The sequence below is a fragment of the Manduca sexta genome, chromosome 28 (genome assembly GCF_014839805.1).
Source record: "Manduca sexta isolate Smith_Timp_Sample1 chromosome 28, JHU_Msex_v1.0, whole genome shotgun sequence".
NCBI classification, from domain to species: domain Eukaryota; kingdom Metazoa; phylum Arthropoda; class Insecta; order Lepidoptera; family Sphingidae; genus Manduca; species Manduca sexta.
In genome coordinates this window covers 18,429,572-18,450,929 of record NC_051142.1, presented here as the reverse complement: position 1 = coordinate 18,450,929, position 21,358 = coordinate 18,429,572, and the positions used below count along the sequence as shown (strand labels likewise).

General features: G+C 36.6%; 1 protein-coding gene across 1 annotated transcript in view; it reads right to left on the bottom strand.

Annotated features, from left to right (window-relative positions):
• Positions 1-21,358, bottom strand: part of LOC115447925 (scavenger receptor class B member 1) — a 110,941-nt gene that overhangs the window by 34,797 nt on the left and 54,786 nt on the right. Inside the window, exon 2 of the mRNA XM_037444390.1 lies at positions 15,348-15,506. Coding sequence (XP_037300287.1) covers positions 15,348-15,480 — 133 coding nt within the window. The 5' untranslated portion in view covers positions 15,481-15,506. The remainder of the gene's footprint in view (positions 1-15,347; positions 15,507-21,358) is intronic.

Here is a 21,358-nt window from a genome sequence, read left to right as displayed (position 1 = left end):
AATCAATACGCAAGTTTGTGAGGAGGTACGTATGTTTGTTTCTCTTTCACGAAAATACTACTGAACAAATTTGGATGAAACTTTACAGTAATATTGGTTATATATCAGAATAACACATAGGCTATAATTTATAATGGTTTTGTGTGATTTGGCCATAATATAACGATACATATCAAGTAAGATGGAAAAAAAATATCCCAGAAAACTCCTTCACGCGTGCGAAGCCGCGAGCAAAACCTAGTAATAGATAAGTATAATGTAATATTTACCATAAATATCTACCTATCTAACAGGAGGAGGCTACTTAAATTGCTGTAAAAAATACCTCTAGTGTATTCGATGGAATTGTTAGGTCTATACAAGGTTTTTTTAAGAAGGAATTTATAGTTCCACTTCTGACGACCCTTAAAGTAATACGGCGTGAGCGTACAACATGTTATTTCTTAGAATCGTAAGATAATCTAATTGACACCCGCATGGCCTTAAATTGGCCTTTACATGGCCTTAAAAACCAGAACTAGTGTTATTAGTATTAATCTAACTTATTCGTGTCATTCCTACATTCCTTGTTTTAGTAGTGAATTGGGTTGAGAATAAACGATCTAGGATTCGATTCCCCGGTCCATTTTTATGAACTTCAGAATAAATAACATGATATGTATTACAGTAATTATAGGCTTTAAATCAATTATCATATTATAAAACACCAATTTTCTAGTATCTCAATTATTATACGCTTGTGGTACTTATTTCGGTGGCATAGTTGTATTGTATATGCGGTATGACACCACTGAGGTCCCGGGTTTGAATCCCGGGTCGGGCAAAGTGATATTGGGGTCTTCTGTTTAGTATGAGCTTGGAGCCTGGAAATTGTGCCTGATATGGCGATAGGCTTCTATCACACAATGGGACGACATACGGGAAAACTGGGTGCTCTGGTTGCCTCCCGCCACTTTAAGGTTAAACACGTTTGTTTTTGTATAAAACGACGAGCGGCGTGTGGTAACATAGAAACCTTTGTAATTTGATGTTTTTGTGTGTAATACTGTGTGCTGAGTTGCTAGTCAAATCATTCGATTTAAAAATAGTCACTGCTATCTAGTTTTTTTAGACTGGTTTTTGTCTAGAAGTCTAGTTCGCGGTCGGTACTATATATAATTTTCCTACATACACATAGTGCATAATAACCTGATTTGTATTTTATTTTAGTTATATAAGTATTATTATGCTTTTAATGTGCTAGTAAATTTGCTGTTGGTGTGCTGAAATTCGGATTTTTGATAAGTGTCTAGAGTTAATGTAGGAGTATAGAAATTATAATTTATAAAACAGTTTTTGCTTGTGGCTATTTCCTATTTTAGCTGTTTCTGCCATACCTATTAGGTTAAAAAAAATTAAAATGATATTTATACATAATATAGCGAATCGTTTCGTCAAATAAGAACTTAAATAAATCGAATCGAAAGAAGCATTAAATGTTAAATCTCATTTATTTTCCAGTGCTGTGAGTAATGATAATTTTGCTGATGAATTATTTTAGAAAATAAAAGATATTTACACTGACATAAATATACGTAATTAATTCATTGAATTCTATCTAAGTCTATATTATGTCAGCTAAAAGTATTTTCTCAATATTAAATACAAATATAATGTTGCTTCGTAAAATATGCAGTTATCTAACAAGATGTTTGAACTATACTTCGTAATGACATAAATTTATAATACCATCAATTATGCATGAAACTGTAGCAATAGCTATGTTTTATTTACCATAATTTTATTGTAAATTTTTACTGTTATTAAACCAATTATAATAATGATTAACTTTGTATAAAACGATAACAATTACGTGAGAAATCAACTCCGTAGTTACTAGGTAACATTTTTACATCAAAGCGAAACTAAAATAAAACTAATTATAAAAACCACTGATCAAATATTTTTTACAAAAATATTTTTAAAAAAATTTCTAGCCCTTTCGAGCAATGACTAACTTTATAATTAAACTATGTCATATGCATAATTCATTGATGTTTTTATGAAGAAATACGAGATTACTAATTGACCCCGATTTTTATTTTAAGCAGCTTGGTATTTAATGTATCCAAAGTTATTTTTTCCTGTTGCATTACTTCCGTAGTCGATGACGAGCGGCTATAGAACGCGTGTTTGACTTCGTAGCACTGTCAGTAATTAATGTATGTATTTTTTAATTTGTCTACAGAAGGTATTTGGTTGTGGTAGGATATATTTTTTATCCCCCTGGATAGCTTCCACCGTACACATGAGGTTAAAACCAGTCATAGTGGCCCGCGTAAGTGTGTCGCGTTGCGGGATCAAACTGTGTATTTCTAGTCTCAACAGGCCGGCATAATTGTGTCAACTGCCGAGGGGTTGTCTCTCGTCAGTCGACATTCTATTGGACCCCACTCCACTTACCATCAGGTGCGACGTCCGATTACTTTACCGTGTCCTACGAAGCGTATTGCAAATAATTAGCATGTACATTATGAGATAAAATCTTGAATAAGTGGTTATTTATAATATAAAAATGAATCGCTCAATGTCCTTACTAAGCGCAAATCTCGAGAGCAGCTGAACTGATTTCGCTAATTCTTTTTTTTATAATATTTCTTGAAGTACGAGGATGGTTCTTACGGAAAGAAAAATTTAAAGAAATTGCCTGAAAACGTTTAAAAACAACACTTTTCTATATTTCCCAACAAAAGATTCGTAATAATACTTAAAAGTCAATTTGAACTTTAATACCATACCATAAAGTTTAAGTGTTAGTGGAGGGGTTCCGGGAAGGGAAAACAATTGAGTGACATTAGTATCGTATAAATATTAATGTCAATATGTCGACTGTTAGGCAGTACGAAGCTCGCCAGGTCATCTAGTGATTGATAAAAGTTTATAATTAAATGTTTATGTTCCACACCTCTCCTGAGATGTTATTAGCACCATCAAAAATTATGAAAAGCGAAGGACTGCAGCAGTGGCGAAAGTTGACATTTTTCGAAAGAGAACCCGACACAACCTATAAGTACTAACATGCATGTAGTTCTGTAAACCTTTCTAATGATAGTTAAGATTCTACATAAAGGGATGCCGGCAGGAATCTGGTTATATTGATCCTTCGTCTGGACTGCGGCAATTAACTATCAGAAAACATCAGATGTTAATGTCATACTTAATTGCCTACTAGAGACCTTGGTTAGGGGCCGTTCAAGTATTACGTAACGCAATTTTTGAACATTTTTGAACGCCCTGCCCCCCCTCAAAGAGTTATTTAACCCAAATTTTTGTTTCGCAATGTACCGTAACGCAATTTTTGAACATTTTTGAACGCCCTGCCCCGCCCCTCAAAAAGTTATATAACTCAAAAATTACATTTTTTTTCGCAAACTTCCGGAAAATCGCTAATATACCTTTTTATTGTTGTAGAATAAAAAAACCAATGTAACATAACGCGTTCCCCTCCAAATTGCGTAATACTTGAACGGCCTCTTACTGCTTTTTAAACCGGAACACATTCGGCAGCAAATGTATTCAGATCGATGTCAAGTGCGTACTCTATATAATTATAAAGCAACTGATTTCAGTGTCGGTAGGTCAGTACCCGATATCTGATAGAATTCTGTGAAAGCGATAACGCAGGATACTCGATACGCGGCAAGTTCAATGGCAATCGTTATCGCTGGCGGACGTCGTTTTTATTTTGTATCGCCTCCGCTTGACCTGAGGCCCTGGACTTGAACTTAGATCAGACGCCCATCAGAGGCTATCTATTTTTTTGTTTTGAATGACGAGACGAGCCCGCCGTTCGTCTGTTGGTAAGTAATACGGCCGCCCATAAACAGTAGAACCATCCAACACCTTGAATTACAAAACATTGTTTGGCATTCCACTGCGCTCGCCATCCTGAGACGTGAGATTTTAAGTCTCATTATGCCCAGTAGTTACACTGGCTACAATGTCCTTAAAACCGGAACACAACAGTGACTACAAATTGCTGCTTGGCGGCGGAAATAGACATTGCAGTGGTACCTACCCAGGCGGACTCGCACATATGAGAGACCTACCAGTAGTATCTAGGCGAAAAATCGACTAAACGCTTGCACGATCTCTTAAATGTGTGGTCATTTTCCGAGTTTTCAGTTATGAGTAATTTAGTGTATTGTTTGGTGCTGTATGGAAATGTATATTTTTATACCTTACTATTTCATTTCCATTCTAAGTTGTAAGGCGAGATATTTTGACTGTTCAACCTAATAATAAATTCAATGATTCGTGAATATGGCATTGCTGGATCAATTTGGATGCAAAGGGGTACAGATAAACCTTGATTAATAATAACATTTCTTTATATAAAACTTTATAACGATGTCTATGACAACGAGACTGCCTCGGTGGCCTAGTTGTACTGCATGCGCGGTATGACAGCTCCCTGAGGTCTTGGGTTCGAATCCCGGGTAGGGCAAAGTGATATTTGAGGTTTTCTTTCCAGTATCAGCCCGGAGTCTGACATTTGTGCCCGATATGGCGTTAGTCTCGCCACCTATCACATTATGGAACGGAACGCACTTGGCGAAAAGTGGATGCCCTGGTTGTGCCTCTGGATACCCCTTCGGGAATAACTGCGTGATGTTGTGTGTGTGTAAAACGATGCTTTTCGCATATTGCTTCCATGATTCTGCAGTGTCTAATGTGTTCGCAAAGGGTGGTGTAGTGGACTTTTATGCTATTCTCAGAGCTCGAGTTGCGTCTTTATGGGTTCCGATCAGAAAGAATGAAAATATAATACTAGCTACCATTGCCGACGATCTATCAGGACCATATATTCATTTCAGGTTCAAAAAACATTGACATAGAAATGAATATGCAATATTGAAAAGGGCTCATCTTATAAATATATCGAGAAATGTATGTATAATAACATATAACAACAAAAACTTCTGTTATTTTTTATTATTAATTGAACTCAAATCCTAACACAAAAAAAATTTTTTTTTGCACTTTGAAAAAAATCCATTTACTGAACTTTCTATGTTTTCGTACATGTGCCATTTTGGAAATGGCACATTCAAATGTAAAAAATAGGACAAATCGTAATTATTACTCAAATTAACTTAGAGTAAGCCCTATTGTAACTAACATTACGAGCCTTAGTACTTGAAAATAAAAAACATTATTATTATAACCCAAAAGCAAACATGGAACTCCTAATCAGGAAGAAAGAGCTGCCAGGATAGCCCCATATAAAACGATTCTGATGCGTAGACGTTACGCTCCGCAGCCACGATAGTGATTATAGCATAATTGTTATAATGTAATTACACTAGCCTTTGGAACACGTTTTGACGTGAAAATAGCGGAAGGGTCTTGAAGTAGACCTTGGCATGAAAACAGAGTAGAAAACCCGTTCTAATGTAGGACAAATCATCTTCAGTAAAGACATATGTACCTGATAAAATATTCACTTATTGACTGCCCACTGTTTAATTCGATAACTCCAAGGTATAGAATCACGTTAGAGTGCTTTATTTTCACCTAAGAGAGAATTAAGATAGGGTTCTTAGAAATTAGATCATAGGCGGTAAATACCATCGTTCTTAATATAATCAAATAACCTCCTAGCCGAATTTCGCCCACGACGGCCAATCTCAACGGAGATCAGCCAGGTACCTACGTAGGATATATTATAGTACACAAGTGTGTGCGCAATACACAAGCACTCTCTGTTCCTTCACTCTAATAGTCCAGTGAAACGGTAAGCCGACATTACAGGGGAGAAATCAGGCGCCGGAACAACGGCTTAAGTGCTTTCCAAGGCACAGGGGTATCACACCGCCAACTTCCTGATTACGAGCTGCGACTGAGTATTTTTTAAGATGGAAAAAACCAGTCACAATTATTTTGATTCGACCTGGGATTCGAACCCAGCACCTCAGCGCGGTAGTCGTACTTGTGCCATGTATAAATCATCTATCTTTGAAACAATTTCTCAACCGCAATTATGCATATTAGTATCTATATATTGTGTAAGTTTCCTTTTTTTTAAAATATCTTCCTTTGCAACTGATGCATATATTCCTCACATTAATGTTGTCTTGTGATGAATAATTACTCCACCGACTAAAAAAATTTCACAGAAATGCTTGGTGACAGAAATAGACAAACCAAGGGTATACGAGGCTGGGTCTCGCTAAAAGAGCTATCTTGAAAATTTAATTGCCCAGCAAGCCTCTATTTTCGAACAGCCCAAGGCTTTTCTAATCTATGTAGTTATGATCTTTGACCCTCTGTCAAAAGAATTCGTGTTGGTTAAAAGTAAGTATGACCTCCAGATGAGCTAGTAAAGGAGTCATGGTGGAACTGAGCAACCAGTTGATATGAGATACGTCTAATATTTTGTACAAGAAATAAATTGACACAAGTTAAAGAAACTGATTCCCGAGTTAATTATGAATGATATGAGTTTGAGTTTATTCACATACGTAAAATATAATTCCTTATGTCATCATTAATTTATAATTTGTCGTGAATACATTAGTGGATTATATAAAATTAGAGTTGCCCATAGAATATTTATTCGGAAACCCAATTTGGGATATCTAACACTTTCCTACTATGTTTAGTAATATGGTCTCAGAAAACTAATTTCGTCATACATTAACTGACACATCTCCTTAAAACGACGTTTATAACAAAGAAAAAAAAATCAAACCTAATTGTTAAAAGTAAAAGCTGAAACAGCGATACAGATTGGGGTGAAATTTAGCAAATGCATTAACATGTCCTGGTTTATCACGTAAGTTACTTTTACCTTATTATTTGTCTACAATGGGAAAAAGCTGAATTTTTATCTCTTCGGTCTTTTTGCAAAATAACTTAGGTTTGAGTAGTGCTCGCGACATGCGGATGTGTCCAAATATTACGGAATGCTGTCCGACAACTTCCGAAACTCAGTCAAGGGCTGAGGGCCGCGTGAAGTTACAACACGAATTAGATGTAAATCATAGTGCGCATGCGCGCTACGTTTTTAAATCAGCTGACAGCTATTCACTTGACAGCTGACAGCTTTACCCCTAGCATGAATAATTAATAATTGTGAAAATATTCGAATTTGAATTCGAATTAAGATTTAAGTATTTCTCTACAGTCTTTAGAGCATAAGCGACAATAGCCTAGTTGGGTGTGGAACGGACTGCCGAGAGGAATGTGTGCAGGTTTGAATCCCAAGGCACACATCTCTTACTTTTCTGAAATTATGTGTGTATTCTTTGTGAATTATCGCTTGCTTTAACGGTGAAGGGAAATATCGTGAGGAAACCAGTATATCTGTGAAGTTCTCGATAGGAATTTTGAGGGTGTGTGAAGTCTACAATTCGTGCTAAGGGCACTAATATGAAACGATTCCTTCTTCTCTATGTCCATAGTCTAAATACTCACCGCGCTGTAAGCGGGCAACTGTCATTTTTTATATTTGTGTGACCGATTGTTTCCTGTCGTGTGCGTTCGACGTAATACCCGTTATAACAATGTATTTTTTTTCAGTATAGGAAGCGAAAGTGCTGCTCTGATTAGAACCAACGGTACAGCGTCCGCGGACTTACTTTCTTCAGAATATGCATTTTCGCAATTAAATCCGTAAAGATTTAATTTGCATGTGCGAATTTTTGGATGATAACCTCCTCTATTTTTGAAGTCGGTTAAATTATAAATGCCTAATGTCTTTGTATGACATTAATCTATAAATTAATGAAAAGTTGAAATTTATTACATCATTTGTAGGGGCTAATGTTTGTACCTGAACTAGTGATTATTTTCACTAACAGAAAGCAGAACGCTTTCGTACCCATCATATCATGGGAGGAAATACACTCCAGTAAACTGGATGCACCAGTTACACTTCTGCCTAACCCATCATTGGTAAAAGTTAAGTGTGTTATTACACACTCACACCTTTTATCTTCTCTTTTATTTAGAAAGCTACACGTCTTGTATTTGTACCATTTATACTGCACCAACTTATAAACAGTAATCATTGAATCACAACCTGCATAGTAAGTAAACACACACACACACACACACACATCATCACGCATTTATCCCCGAAGGGGTATGCAGAGGTGCAACCAAGGCACCCACTTTTCGCCGAGTGTGTTCCGTCCCATGATGTGATAGGGGGCGAGCCTATCGCCATATCGGGCACAAATTCCAGACTCCGGGCTAATATTGAGCAGAAAAACCCAAATATCACTTTGCCCGACCCGGGATTCGAACCCAGGACCTCAGAGCGCTGCCGTACCGCGCATGCAGTACAACTACGTCACCGAGGCAGTAGTAAGTAAACAGGTCGGCATAATTATGTTCAATGAGGAGGAATCTCTCGTCAGTCGAAGGTATCTCGACCCTACTGTTAACATTTTTTAAGACAAAGAGTCCCTGCTGTCAACACCAGAAGAATCCTGTGAATGGGATACTGAAATCTCCGGTTAACGACTACAGCGGCCCGGAAGAGAGTTAGGACAGAATATCTAGGGAGGGAAGTGTGGGACAAAGAAAGGGACTGTCTTTGGCTGGGCGGAGTGGAGAATGAGGGGAAGATCTCGCGAGTCCTTATAGGGTCTAATGTGTATTTACAACTAGGAGGTATACACACTGAGCTGTGTGCCTAGAGGCGCGTCTAATGTCCCCATTTACTTGGGCATGCGTTCGGTGTGGACTACACTTACTGTAAGATGTAGTGAGGTTATTGCAGTGTCCGTATCAATAATAATAAAACCGACTTGCATCCAGTTATGATTTATATTCGGGATATTTATACTACAGAGCATGTCAAAACAGTGTCCATCTTTAGAAAGCGCATGCGTCCTACTTTCACTAGGTAATTCTCAAATCACAACGCAATATTACAAGTCTCTATGACCTACTTTAGGGTACTTAGGCCATTCATTTCATTCATTCGGTCGATTTGTTTATTTATTCATTAGCAGGTGATTGAGAATATTAATTTTAACTGGTAAAGATTTTGTCTTACTATATAGGATGAATATAAAAAGCGAGTATTAAGGATATAGAGATAAATTATATTATGACAAAGCCATGCCCCAGCTAGTTTAATGTTAAATGGGTCAATTGCAGCCTCAGCTGGCGTCTGACGCGGGCGGAAGCAAAAAAGGTACCTGTTTCATCCATTAATTAGATAAAATGAGCTTCATCACTGCCCAAGATCTTCTGTATATTGCGAGGTACCGGCAGTTACTCGGTTCGCCCTCCTAGGGGAGCCACTTAAATAGGTTAGCTTGACAAGGTCAGTACCATTGTTTAGAATAGCGTTAGCTTTCGATCTATGAGTATCGCTGCCTTAATATTATCTTTGCTCATGCAGGTATTTTGAATGTATATAGGAATTTTGAAGGTGTGTGAAGTCTACCAATCCGTACTGGGCCAGCGTGGTGGACTAAGGCCCAATCCCTCTCAGTAGTAGAGGAGGCCCGTGCTCAGCAGTGGGCAAGTATATATACAGGGCTGATATTATTAAGGACGTAGTTTTTTTCAAGTCTTTTAGTCTCCGATTGGGTAGGCAGAAGCGTAACCAGTGCACCTAATTTCCGCTGTGTGCATTCCTTCCCATAACGTGATAGGGGGCGAGACTATTCCCATATTGCACACAAATTTTAGAATTTTCTGGTTAATGACGAGAAGAAAAAGCCAATAAGTCCAGGATTCGAACCAGAGACCTCGAAGCGAAAGTCATAACTCACACGCAATACAACTACGCCACTGAGTATTCGTTTCTGTAGAACGTCTGTAGAGCGGTTATGCTATTTTAACACATTATGTTAGTATTTTAGGTTAGTATATAAACTCTTTAGTCTTAATGATTTCTTATGTTTACGCGAATGTTAGACATTGAAATTAAACTACTTTTCGGATTCTATCGGGAAACGTCGGGAGAAAACTAAAATATAAAAAACCGCGATAGAATCCGAAAAGTAGTTTAATTTCAATCTCTTTAGTCTTGACCTTTTTTTTCGTAAGGATTACTATATATTGTACTCGCGCTCAGTGGCAAGGGTCCATATGACCCGATTCTTGCCACTTGCCTTTCGTAATTTATATTTCAATAGCTGACCCGACAGACGTTGTCCTGTCTTAACTATGTATGCACGCGCGCATTCTGTTGATCGCTGACAGTTATTTCAAACCACTGACAGTTATGTAAAATTTATATTGTCGTTAAGCTTTCTTACATTTTCTAATTTTCTACGCAATTTTTTGAATTTTTTCTTTCATAAGAACCTTCTCCTGACAATAAAAAACACAACAAAAAAATAATTGTGAAATCGGTCCAGCCGTTCACGCGTGATGGCGTGACAAAAGGAAATAGAGATTCATTTATATATAGATGTAACTATCATTACAACTATTTCCAGATCGCATTTATGCATATTATTAGTACCTATAAGTTGTTGCGGGGCATCCTTTCGGAAAATTTCATCCTTCGGCATTGCACGCGATTACCCTTATAATATTAGACTTCATATGCAGTGATTATTAATAACCAAGTGGCTAACCGACCTACTAATATTAATGAGAAAGTTTGTCAAGTTCAGAAGTTAATGCAGATATTTAAACGGATTTAGTTAGAGCATATCATGGACTAACGTACTGAAGTTATGCAGAGACTGATTACAGGAATGGCGACAAAATTAAGTTTAAAAAAAATTTACCCAAAAACTATACAGTCGACGAATTGATCGCAATCGCTATGCCGGCCTACACTTCAAGACTTGACAGCAATCGCGATCTCTCATATTTTCAAATTTATAGAAAGCGCAAATTTCGTATATGTGTGCATATCACTTTCACTGTAGTTCAGTCTGTCTGTACGTAAAGAATGTGGTCAAATACAAACGTATAGCGTGATTTGTGTGTGTGGGACGAGGGGGAGACTTACAGCGGGCGAATGAGTTAAGGATAAGTATTTCAATTAGTACTTATGTTTTTGTCATGTTATTCTTATGTAAGTGACTTTTACTTTTCTTTTTGTTTTTTTGATAATAAAGTTCTTTAACCTTAAGGATAAAAGGAAAATTGTAATGTATGGTAACATGGTCATATAGATGTTTTTATAGAGCCTTTTGTACTAGTGACCTTTGATTCTGTGCATATTTATTTTACAGTACCTTGCAAAGTGCCATTCCCTTCGAATTATGAATGAATGAATAAACTCCAATAGCCAATCTCAACGGAGATCAGCCAAGTATGCAGGTTATATTGTAGTGCGCAAGTGTGTGCGCAATACACAGATGCACCCTCTGTTTCTTTACTCGCATAGTCCGATGAGACCGCAAGACTACATGACCGGAGAGGAATCAGGCGCAGCATCAACGGTTTTACGTACTTTAGTTTATTACTAATAGGTAAGTACTATAACAATACAGTAGTACAAGCACATAAAAAATACAAATATAATTACTAGAGATGACGCGCAGGGCCAACAGCTTTACGTGCCTTAGTTAATAACCAATACGTAAGTACTGTAACAATTGAGTAGTACAGGTACATAAAAAATACAAATAAAATTATAGTCAACACACTATTTAATTCTAATAAGTAGAATAAATCGCTTCAGCGTATAATTTGTGAACACAACAGCGGTTACGAAAAACGGACATGTTGCAATGAACAAAAATTGCACACTGCGTCGAGTGCGATATATTATACCGCGCCGTGTGTCCCGTACCGCGGCCGCACTCGCAGTTTACAAACATACATAGCATCACGACTCTTTCTTTGGCATGGATAGGCTGGTTGTAGTTCTCTCATATGTGAGAGTCCACCTGGGTAGGTACCACTGCAATGTCTATTTCTGCCGCCAAGCAGCAGTGTGTAGTCACCGTTGTGTTTCGGTATGAAAGACATTGTAGCCAGTGTAACTACTGGATATAATTAAACTGAGTATTTCGTGTTTCAAGATGGCAATCGCAGTGGAATGCGAAACAATACTTTGTAATTCAAGGTGCTGGTGTTTCTACTGTTTATGGGCGGTCATATCGCTTATCATCAGGCGAACGGCAAGTCTCGTCATTCAAAGCAATGAAAAAGCCAGTTTTCAGCTAAATATATATGTGTAGAGACCAGTTTGGATTAAGACTGCGATCTTCGGTACAATCTATAAACAAATTATAGGGGTAATACCTTTGCCTTCTTACTACGTGTCATCAGTGAAATCAATGAGCTTTCTTCTAATTTGGATGAAGACTTATCTACACGAGCAGTTCTGTGATGAGACGTAAATTAAATGAACAATTAACCTGTTCTTAAAACTGTTATATTATTATAAATATAAATTTAATGATAAAATTTTTGATGCGTATTTAGTAAATATTTGTGAAAACTTGTAATTATCTTAACAATTGTTACTGATGCTGTCTTATTTATTAAATTATTAGGTTATAATCTTTTATTTTTATAAAATTTCAGCATTCATTGTACAACCAATGTAATAGTGGTAAACTTCGCCCTCTCGTCATTTAGTTTTTTTTTTTATACAAACGCAAAGTGATTCCACTACACCTGATGGTAACTGAGAACAATCAGGCACAAGGCTTTACATTGCAAAAATCAAATATATCTTTACTTACCTGACCCGAGGTTCAAACCCGAAACCTGAGCACGTCAGTGCACGCTATAAGCGTGGGTACGCGTATAATGAATAATAATACCAGTTCTGTATTACATACTAACGCACTGTCTAGTTCAGTATATTCTGTATTATAATATGCTGAGGGGGTCTAAACCTAAGTCTACCAGGCTGGCGTTGTGGGGATTAGCAGAATTCATATAATGGTATATTATAATGACACCGAGAAAGCAATCTTTTGGAAAGATCATTGGAACGACCCGTTCAACCTCTGCCAACCCTTGGAGTAACAGTGTTTAATTAACATATTCATGACTGTTTTATAAAAAAGGATTATTATTTACTTCTACTCTTTTTCTCTAATTATGTAATAAATTATTTGACATTTAAAAAGCTTTGGTATTAATCTATTTGTTTTAATTATGTAATAAATGTAATATTAATACATTCTTTAGTAATATATATGTATAAGCTTACAACTGCTGAAACGATATTGTTGAAGTTTTACAGTCTGAATCATTGTACTGACAACTTGCCCTGGGGAAGTGCATAGCGCAACTTTTACATCACGAATGGGAAAGGGCAGGATTGAACAACAGTCAGTAATAAATAAAAGAAAATCTTAGTAGAATACGAGATTCATACCTTACGATGTAATTAGCAGAAGGATTATGTGATGGTAACCGGGTTGCATGCATAGCTAGGGGAAAAATTGAGCCTTCGAAGAGCAATACGGATTGGGTGAGAAGAGATTTGTTGGCAGTCCGGTATACTTCCGGATAAGTTATCAGAGTAACTGCTGCGGGATAATCATCACTTATCAGACGACATTCTATTGGACCCCAGCACCAGTGCTGAAGGGCGACATTTGCCGAAAGGGAACCCGAAAAATATATAAATTATAAATATATAGCAGATGTTTATGATGTTCATTTTTTTTGTAGAGTCGTTTCCGTAGTATAATTTAGGACATAGATTTAAGGAATACAATCTAGTCTTAATGTAATTTAGTGCTTAAGTATTCTTCATAATGATTGTGTTCTGTGTTATGCCTTTTGTTAATAATAATAATAAATACTATGAATATGCATAAATGTGGTCAGCAAATCGTTCTAATGATAATTAGATTTTACATACGTTACGAAAGGGAAGCTGGCTGGAATCGAGTTATATGGAGTTTTCGCCATTGCTTTACACGTACTATGAGGTGTATTTATGTAATTACAATATGTATTTAATGTATTTTGATAGTTGCAATGTTACTTACATTGTGTTTATAGTTATTATAGGTATTTTATATATATCTATCTTCTTTCTCAGTGTCATATTACCGTGATGCATCTACCATGATTATCTCTGCACCACCCTAAGGTTGACTGGTAGAGAATGCCTAAGTCCACCTTTATACATTTGTATATTAAGTGCAATAAATAAATAAAAAATATATTGATCTTAATAATACATATTAATGTACTTACTCAGAAATACGCTCAGTTTTTCTCGCAAGAGTTATAGTGTTAGCGGGTCGCGTGGCGGTTATTACAAGCAAACGTAATGTGAGGTGTAGTGCTAACAATATCATTAGTATTATAGTATATGGAAGATGTTCATGTAATGTTTTAATGTTTATTCTGAGAATGGACTTAAAGCGAGTGGAGTCTCGAGCAAACTCTACTATCTCGTGCCTCTGATTACCAAATTGCATGACGCTTTATAGCTGCCATTTTTCTGAGGCTGATGTTAAGGAGACATAACAGCTATTGAACATTACGAGAATAATGCTGGCAACAATGTTTCTAAAACACCACATAATGTTTACACTTAATGACACCAGGAATAACTAAAGTGGTGCCATCTGCAGACAGACTTAAATACTACAAAGTACTTCCTACTTTTTTATAAAGAAAGTCTTATTGATTTTGTATGTAATTTTAAAACATAAATTGGTTAATTAAAAAGAAATAAAAAATATTTTTGAATGTTTTGTGTGTGTTATGGTCCCTTCCACTTTCTAAATTATTTTCAAGATATTATTTATGTCAGAAAAAGAACATAATAGTTTTGTTTTGACAACTATAATTAAAAGATTTCTAATTTTGTTTGTTAAATTCGCAGAATTGAATATCTCAATCAATGCCAAGAACACATTAATTATAATATTTAAAGAAATCGCGTCACTGTTTAAAAAATGGCTGTCTCATCTAGTTACGTCAGTATTATAGTAAAAAACAAATTTAATATGAAAATTGAATGCTGGAAAATAAAAAAAATCACACAGGTTATAATAATTCGATGTCTTTAAACACCTTGAACAAAACTTGATTGTTTTCAGAGCACGTGTGCTATATAATTTTGTAATTCCAAATTCTAGCAGGCATTCTATAATTTTTTCGCGGTTAAATCATTTTAAGGTCCCTCATCAGCCAAGGCTCACGGTCTTCGGCCAAATTACATTGACCAACTACCGTGACCGCACTGCACCTGATGGTAAGTGGCGAAGTGGCATCCAATAGAGTGTCGACTGACGAGAGATGATTACCCCTCGGAAGTTGGCACAATTATGACGGCATCGTGGAACCGGATATACACATACCATTTGGTTTAAGAGCTCCTGTTAAGTCTTTAATTTTTTCAATCATTGTCAACAAACAATTTCTTTAAAATTGTAAGTACAAACTTTACTTACCATGACTTATTTTTCCCTGTTGTGATATCAGCATGCTAAGCGGCACCTGTTTGTCCCCGGATATCCGGGGCGCCCACCCGAACAGTCTATTCCTGGCCGACTGGCCCACGGCTATATACGGTTTATGGCCCATCGTAGCTCCTGTGCATTCGGGAGTATCTGGAAAGAAACAAAATAATTTTTCATTCACTAACAGACCACACGGCTTTGTTTGGTGAGTTTAGAAGGATTTTGCAAAAGTTATTGCATTATGTTAAAGAGCCCGGTACAAATTTTTTTTTTATATTAAACACGAGTAATTAATAAAGCATTTGATTTTCTTATAAGGGCTCAAACTCTGTCTCGAAAGGAAAATCGATAATGTACGCTCGCTCAAACTACAGTAGACCAAACGTGTTAGTGGGTCACTTGATGTTAAACTCCATGACTCGCAGCCACAATACCAAAAGAATCGTGGAAGCGTTATCTACTTTTGAGAAATGGAATAGACATTACGGTAGGCGGTGGTATTTGGATCTCTGGAAATCTTAATTCACACTCGGTTGGAGTCCTGTTCGACTAAGATAGTATACGTCGTCTACGCGGCCTACGTGGTGTAGTTGGTAGACTTACTATTCAAAACTAAAGAGCATCCGACGTTTTGCTTCACAGGTTATGAGCGATCAATGAATAAATTTCAAAAATGTTTAGCCTACAAGCTTAAGAACTCTTCAGCAAGTTCCACACTTCAGAAAAACTAGGCGCAAACAAAAACAGGTCCACTTGACGTCATCTTATAAATCTAATCGCAAATAAATTGACGCATGTCATTTTTTTTATTTATGAAACCATTTAATATTATAAAAACTGTTGGGCTAATTAATTCGCTAGGTCATATCAGGTTCTAATATACTTTTCAATATATGGTAGGTAATTTACTAGACGGTGGCCTCTTAGATAATGTTACACTCTATATACAGAAAGTAGCATGCAATTTATTTAATATATATTTTTGATCATAACCTAATTTATATAATAATAAGTATGTATCAAGGTCCACTAAATGTATCCCTACCATGCAATTTTCAATAATATCTGAATTTCATAAGGTTGAAATTTAAGTACCAGCTTCCGTCAGGCCAGAGATGATCTGAACAGTAATTGTAGCCTATGTCTTCGATGACACAGTAATTATAAGCAATTACAGCGATATCAAATGACCACAATTAAACAGCCGTAAATTATTACGTTTGTTCAGGCGTCCGTTGTCTTTGGTGCTAATTTGCTGCTGGTTTTCGTAGCTTTGGGTGTGGGTGATGCTTCATAAGTATTCGTTTTTAAATCGTCACAAAGTTTCACAATATCTATTGAAAATCATGCTTGGATGACTTAAGTACCTTCTTTTTGATATACGGATACCTCAAAGTGACCCCACTACATCTAATGGTGGAATAGAGTCGAGATAGCGTGTTGACTGACGTGAGATGGTTATACCTCGTCAGTCGACACAATTATGTCGGCCTGTTTCGAACGGGATATATTCAGTTTAATCCCAGAACGTAATACGTATACCACTTGTAAGTAATAATAATAATAATTACAAATTTGCTCATCTTAGTGCAGTTTGGAGGAAAGTAAACATAATGTGAAAATCTCCAAACGCCCCCAGTTGCCTTAAGAGGCTCTATTATTATAGTGTTTTTTGCCTACGCTTAAATACACTTTATTATTACGCGTCAAAATTGGCATCTAGACGACACATTGCCGAAAATAACGATATCGCAACCACTACATCTCTAGGTCACTCAATCGATGAGTTTCAAAACTGTTTTATACTAATGTCAAGCTAAAGAAATAGTCTTTTTGTTCGTTTTTACGCATAAATCTCTGGATTTATTTTTAACTAGCTCTGCCTGCGGTTTCACCTGCGTGTAAATCAATGTGTAAAAAGTTTTTACCGCGTAAATCCCGACCCACGAGATTTTTTATAACCACGCAGTCTCTCCAACATTAATCGTTATATTTCAGTTATTTAACATAAAAGCATAATGCACTATTAACCTACACTTTCCTCAGGAAATGCACTATATTTTAGTAAATACCTTAAAAAATCCACTCAGTAGTTTTGGAGAAAATCAATCACATACAGACAGACTACTTTTGGGGACTTTGTTTTATAATATGTGTATATAGGAAGTTACAATATCAGTCAGTGCTATCATCCACTTTATTCGTAGACAAATAAGTTATACGCGAACTTGTGAAGCTATTTAAAACGCATCTTATTTACATTTCTAGACAATAGTATTTATCAGACGAGAGAATGTTTGTATCACTATGAAATTACATTAGTCGTAGTTTATCAGATGAGAAAATACTTCAATAAGGTTGGTTTGACTTACTGGTAATCTCAATAACTGCTTGCTACGACAAAACTTTATCACTTTTCAGTAAGGCATTGGTATTGTTCTCACAAAGCCCATGAAATCCATACGTCTGCAGATCTCTATAACTTTAAAAGCAGTCTAAGAACCTACGTCAATGTTACAAAAAATAAGTAGATCATTTGCGCCGGTATTTTAATGATAGCACTAGTCTACCAAGAGGCTGTAGAAAGGGCGCCGTTCATACGTACAAAAACACTCATTCGTTGTCTGAGATAGGATTTGTAAGTCCAATATATTTTTGCTAAAGAGAAAAACGGCAGCAGTATTAGGGTTTTTCTACTCAGTATCAGCCCGGAGTCTGGAATTTGTGTCCGACATGGCGATAGGCTCGCCCCCTATCACATGGGATGGAACACACTTGGCGAAAAGTGAGTACCATGGTTACGCCTCTGCATACTCTTCGGGTATTAATGTGTGATGTGTGTTACAATGGCAATACATAGTCTCTGTCTCCATCGGGATAGGGGCATGATATTATTAATGTATGTATTGAGTTTCGCTTCAAATGATCCATACGTTATGTGACGGATATGATTTGTAAATAGTTATTGCACTTCTATCATTCAAACCGAATTTTGTTACAAATTGTGCAGTTACATAAAGTTTTAAAATTAACTGAAAAAAAGTAAAAGTTGTCTAATATTGAACCGTGTAATAAGATAAATTAGTATCTATTAGGAATTCCGAAGCCTAGATTTTTAGCAAGACAAATTAGGATTAAGATATATTGTAATATTATTAAAATATTCTATCATGAGTTTCATTCATTATTTAATACATATACATGTAGGAGTGTAAGAAAGGTGTTGAGTGAAACGGAATGTAAAATAAGTGTGTGAAAGGGACAGATAGTGTTAAGAAGGTGAGTAAAAGAGATAGAATGAAAGTAATGTTAGACGACGACGTATGTAGAAAAAGAGAGAGTAGGATTAAGTCGTTTTTTTATTATAGGACGGTGATTGTGATGTTTTTAAAAAAGTAAAGTAAGTTTACGGTATTTTTGGTGTTTGCACTTCCCGTGATCCCACAAAATTGGGGGCTCGGCCGGGATCGGGGAAATAAAGTGCCATCAAAGTGCGCGTACAAAAAGAACGTGGTTCGGCCATTTGTTGCTACTTGAGTTTGCATTTGGAAATTAGAAGACGAACGAGAAATTATGAATACCAGAAGCCGGAAGGGCAGCGAAGGCAGTTCGGAAGAAACGCCGTACCAAGCCGACACACTACATCTCACGGAAAAACTTATAACAAAGTTTAGCGGGCAAGATGACGCGCACCCGGTGTCAATGTGGATACGGGATATTGAAGACCATAGGGAAATATTTGATTGGAATCCTACACAAACGCTCTTGGTGGCACGTCGTTCACTAACCGGCACAGCGGCACTATGGCTTCGCGCTGAAAAAACCTATAAGACATGGGACGAATTAAAAGGTGCTATAAGTAAAGAGTTTACCGACACATTAGATATCAAGAAGATACATGAAATAATGAGCTCAAGACGTAAAAAGAAAGATGAATCATGTTTTGATTATATGCTTATTATGAAGGAATTGGGAAAGCGAGGGAAAATGCCGGATTATGTGGCCATCAAATATATACTACAAGGTATTCCAGACTTAGAAATTAATAAAATTATGCTCTATGGAGTTACAACATACGCTGAACTAAAGGAGAAGCTAAAGTTATACGAAACATTTAAGAAAAATTCAGCTAAAGATAATATAAGAAATAATACGTTTACAAGTCATTCACAAAATAATCCTAGAAGAAATACGGCGGCTACAGATTTGAGATGTTTTAGCTGTGGAGAGAAAAATCATGTGTCTGAAAATTGTCCTCATAAATTGCAAGGCAGGAAATGTTTCCGATGTAATGAGTTCGGTCATATCGCTTCAGATGAAAATTGTCCTACAAAAAAGATGGCGGTTTCGAAAACGAATTACAAAAAATCGTCGCATATAAGTTCGGGTGACAATCGGCAAACTTCGGAGCAAATCGGACGACGTGAATCTACTCAGGTTGGCACTACTGAACGACGAGCACCGGCCAATCAAATCTCTAAGCAAGCATTCTTCAACCTATTGCAAGACGGCGAAAACAATCCGAGCGATGTTCAAGGCGAAGTCTACGTAGCTACGACCGACGTGAAGCGATGCGCATGCACTAGTTCGAATTGTTCGTGTTACGAGATTGCCAACATGACAACGCGAGACGGCGCTGTGATTGGCTGTAATGACAAGATGGCAGATAAGTGCAATAACAGTGACGTTTGCAATGTAAACAAACAAAATAGTGAATCAAGGTGCCGGGTAAAACCTATTAAAACAGTGTATTTGTGTAGTGAAACGGCGAACGCTTTAATAGATTCGGGTTGCGACGTAAATTTAATGTCTGTAGATCTGTATAGGAAAATTAAAACCATACAATGTGATACGAATTCAAATATAACCTTAGTTGGTTTGGGTTATTCAAAAGTTAATACGTACGGCTGTGTAACTTTAGATATTATCATAGATAATTGTAATTATGAAAGTGTAAGGTTCTATATAATGCCTAACGATTCTGTACCATTTCATATAGTTCTTGGCAATGACTTTTACAAAATATTACATTGGTTATGAAAGATGGTAATGTTTGGTTGTTTCCGAAAAATGACCGAATGAATCCTAGTTGTGAATGGTTGCAAAATATGTCGTGTTTTCTTACTTTCCCCGATTGTGTGAATCATGCCTTAGATCCAAAAATCAAAGAAGAAGTTTCCAAGTTAGTCCAGAGTTATGTACCCCAGCAAATTAAAGAAGTCCCAATTGAATTGAAGATAGTATTGAAAGATGACCTGCCAGTATCTCAGCGAGCAAGACGCTTATCTTTTAAGGAACAGGAGTATGTGGATTGTCAGGTACAGGATTGGCTCGAGGATGGAATAATAAGGGTAAGTTATTCTGAATATGCAAGCCCATTAGTTTTAGTTAAAAAGAAAGATGGTGATTTAAGAGTATGTGTGGATTACCGGAAGATTAATTCTAAAATTGTAAAGATGAATATCCACTCCCGCTAATAGACAACCATATTGACAAGTTAGCTACGGCAAATATTTTCAGTGCATTGGATTTAAAAAATGGTTACTTTCACCTGCGTGTCCATGAAGATTCTGTTAAGTATACTGCTTTTGTGACCATGAATGGACAATATGAATTTCTCACGATGCCCCTTTTGGACTAGCAACCTGTCCTAAAGTTTTCACAAGATTTATAACAATCATATTTGGCGAGTTGATTGTTAGAGGTGTTGTTATTGTGTTTATTGATGACATTCTTATTCCAGCAGAGGATGAGTACCAAGCCTTAGAACGCTTGAAGGAGGTCCTGAAGGTAGCGTCGGAATATGGATTATGCATCAATTGGAAGAAGTCTCAGTTATTAACAAGAAGAGTAGAATATCTTGGTCATGTTATTGAGAATGGTATTGTGATGCCATCCCCAGGGAAGACGGATGCTGTTACAAAATTTCCTGAGCCATGCAGTTTAAAGCAGCTACATAGTTTCCTAGGTTTGTGCTCATACTTTAGAAAGTTTATACCTAA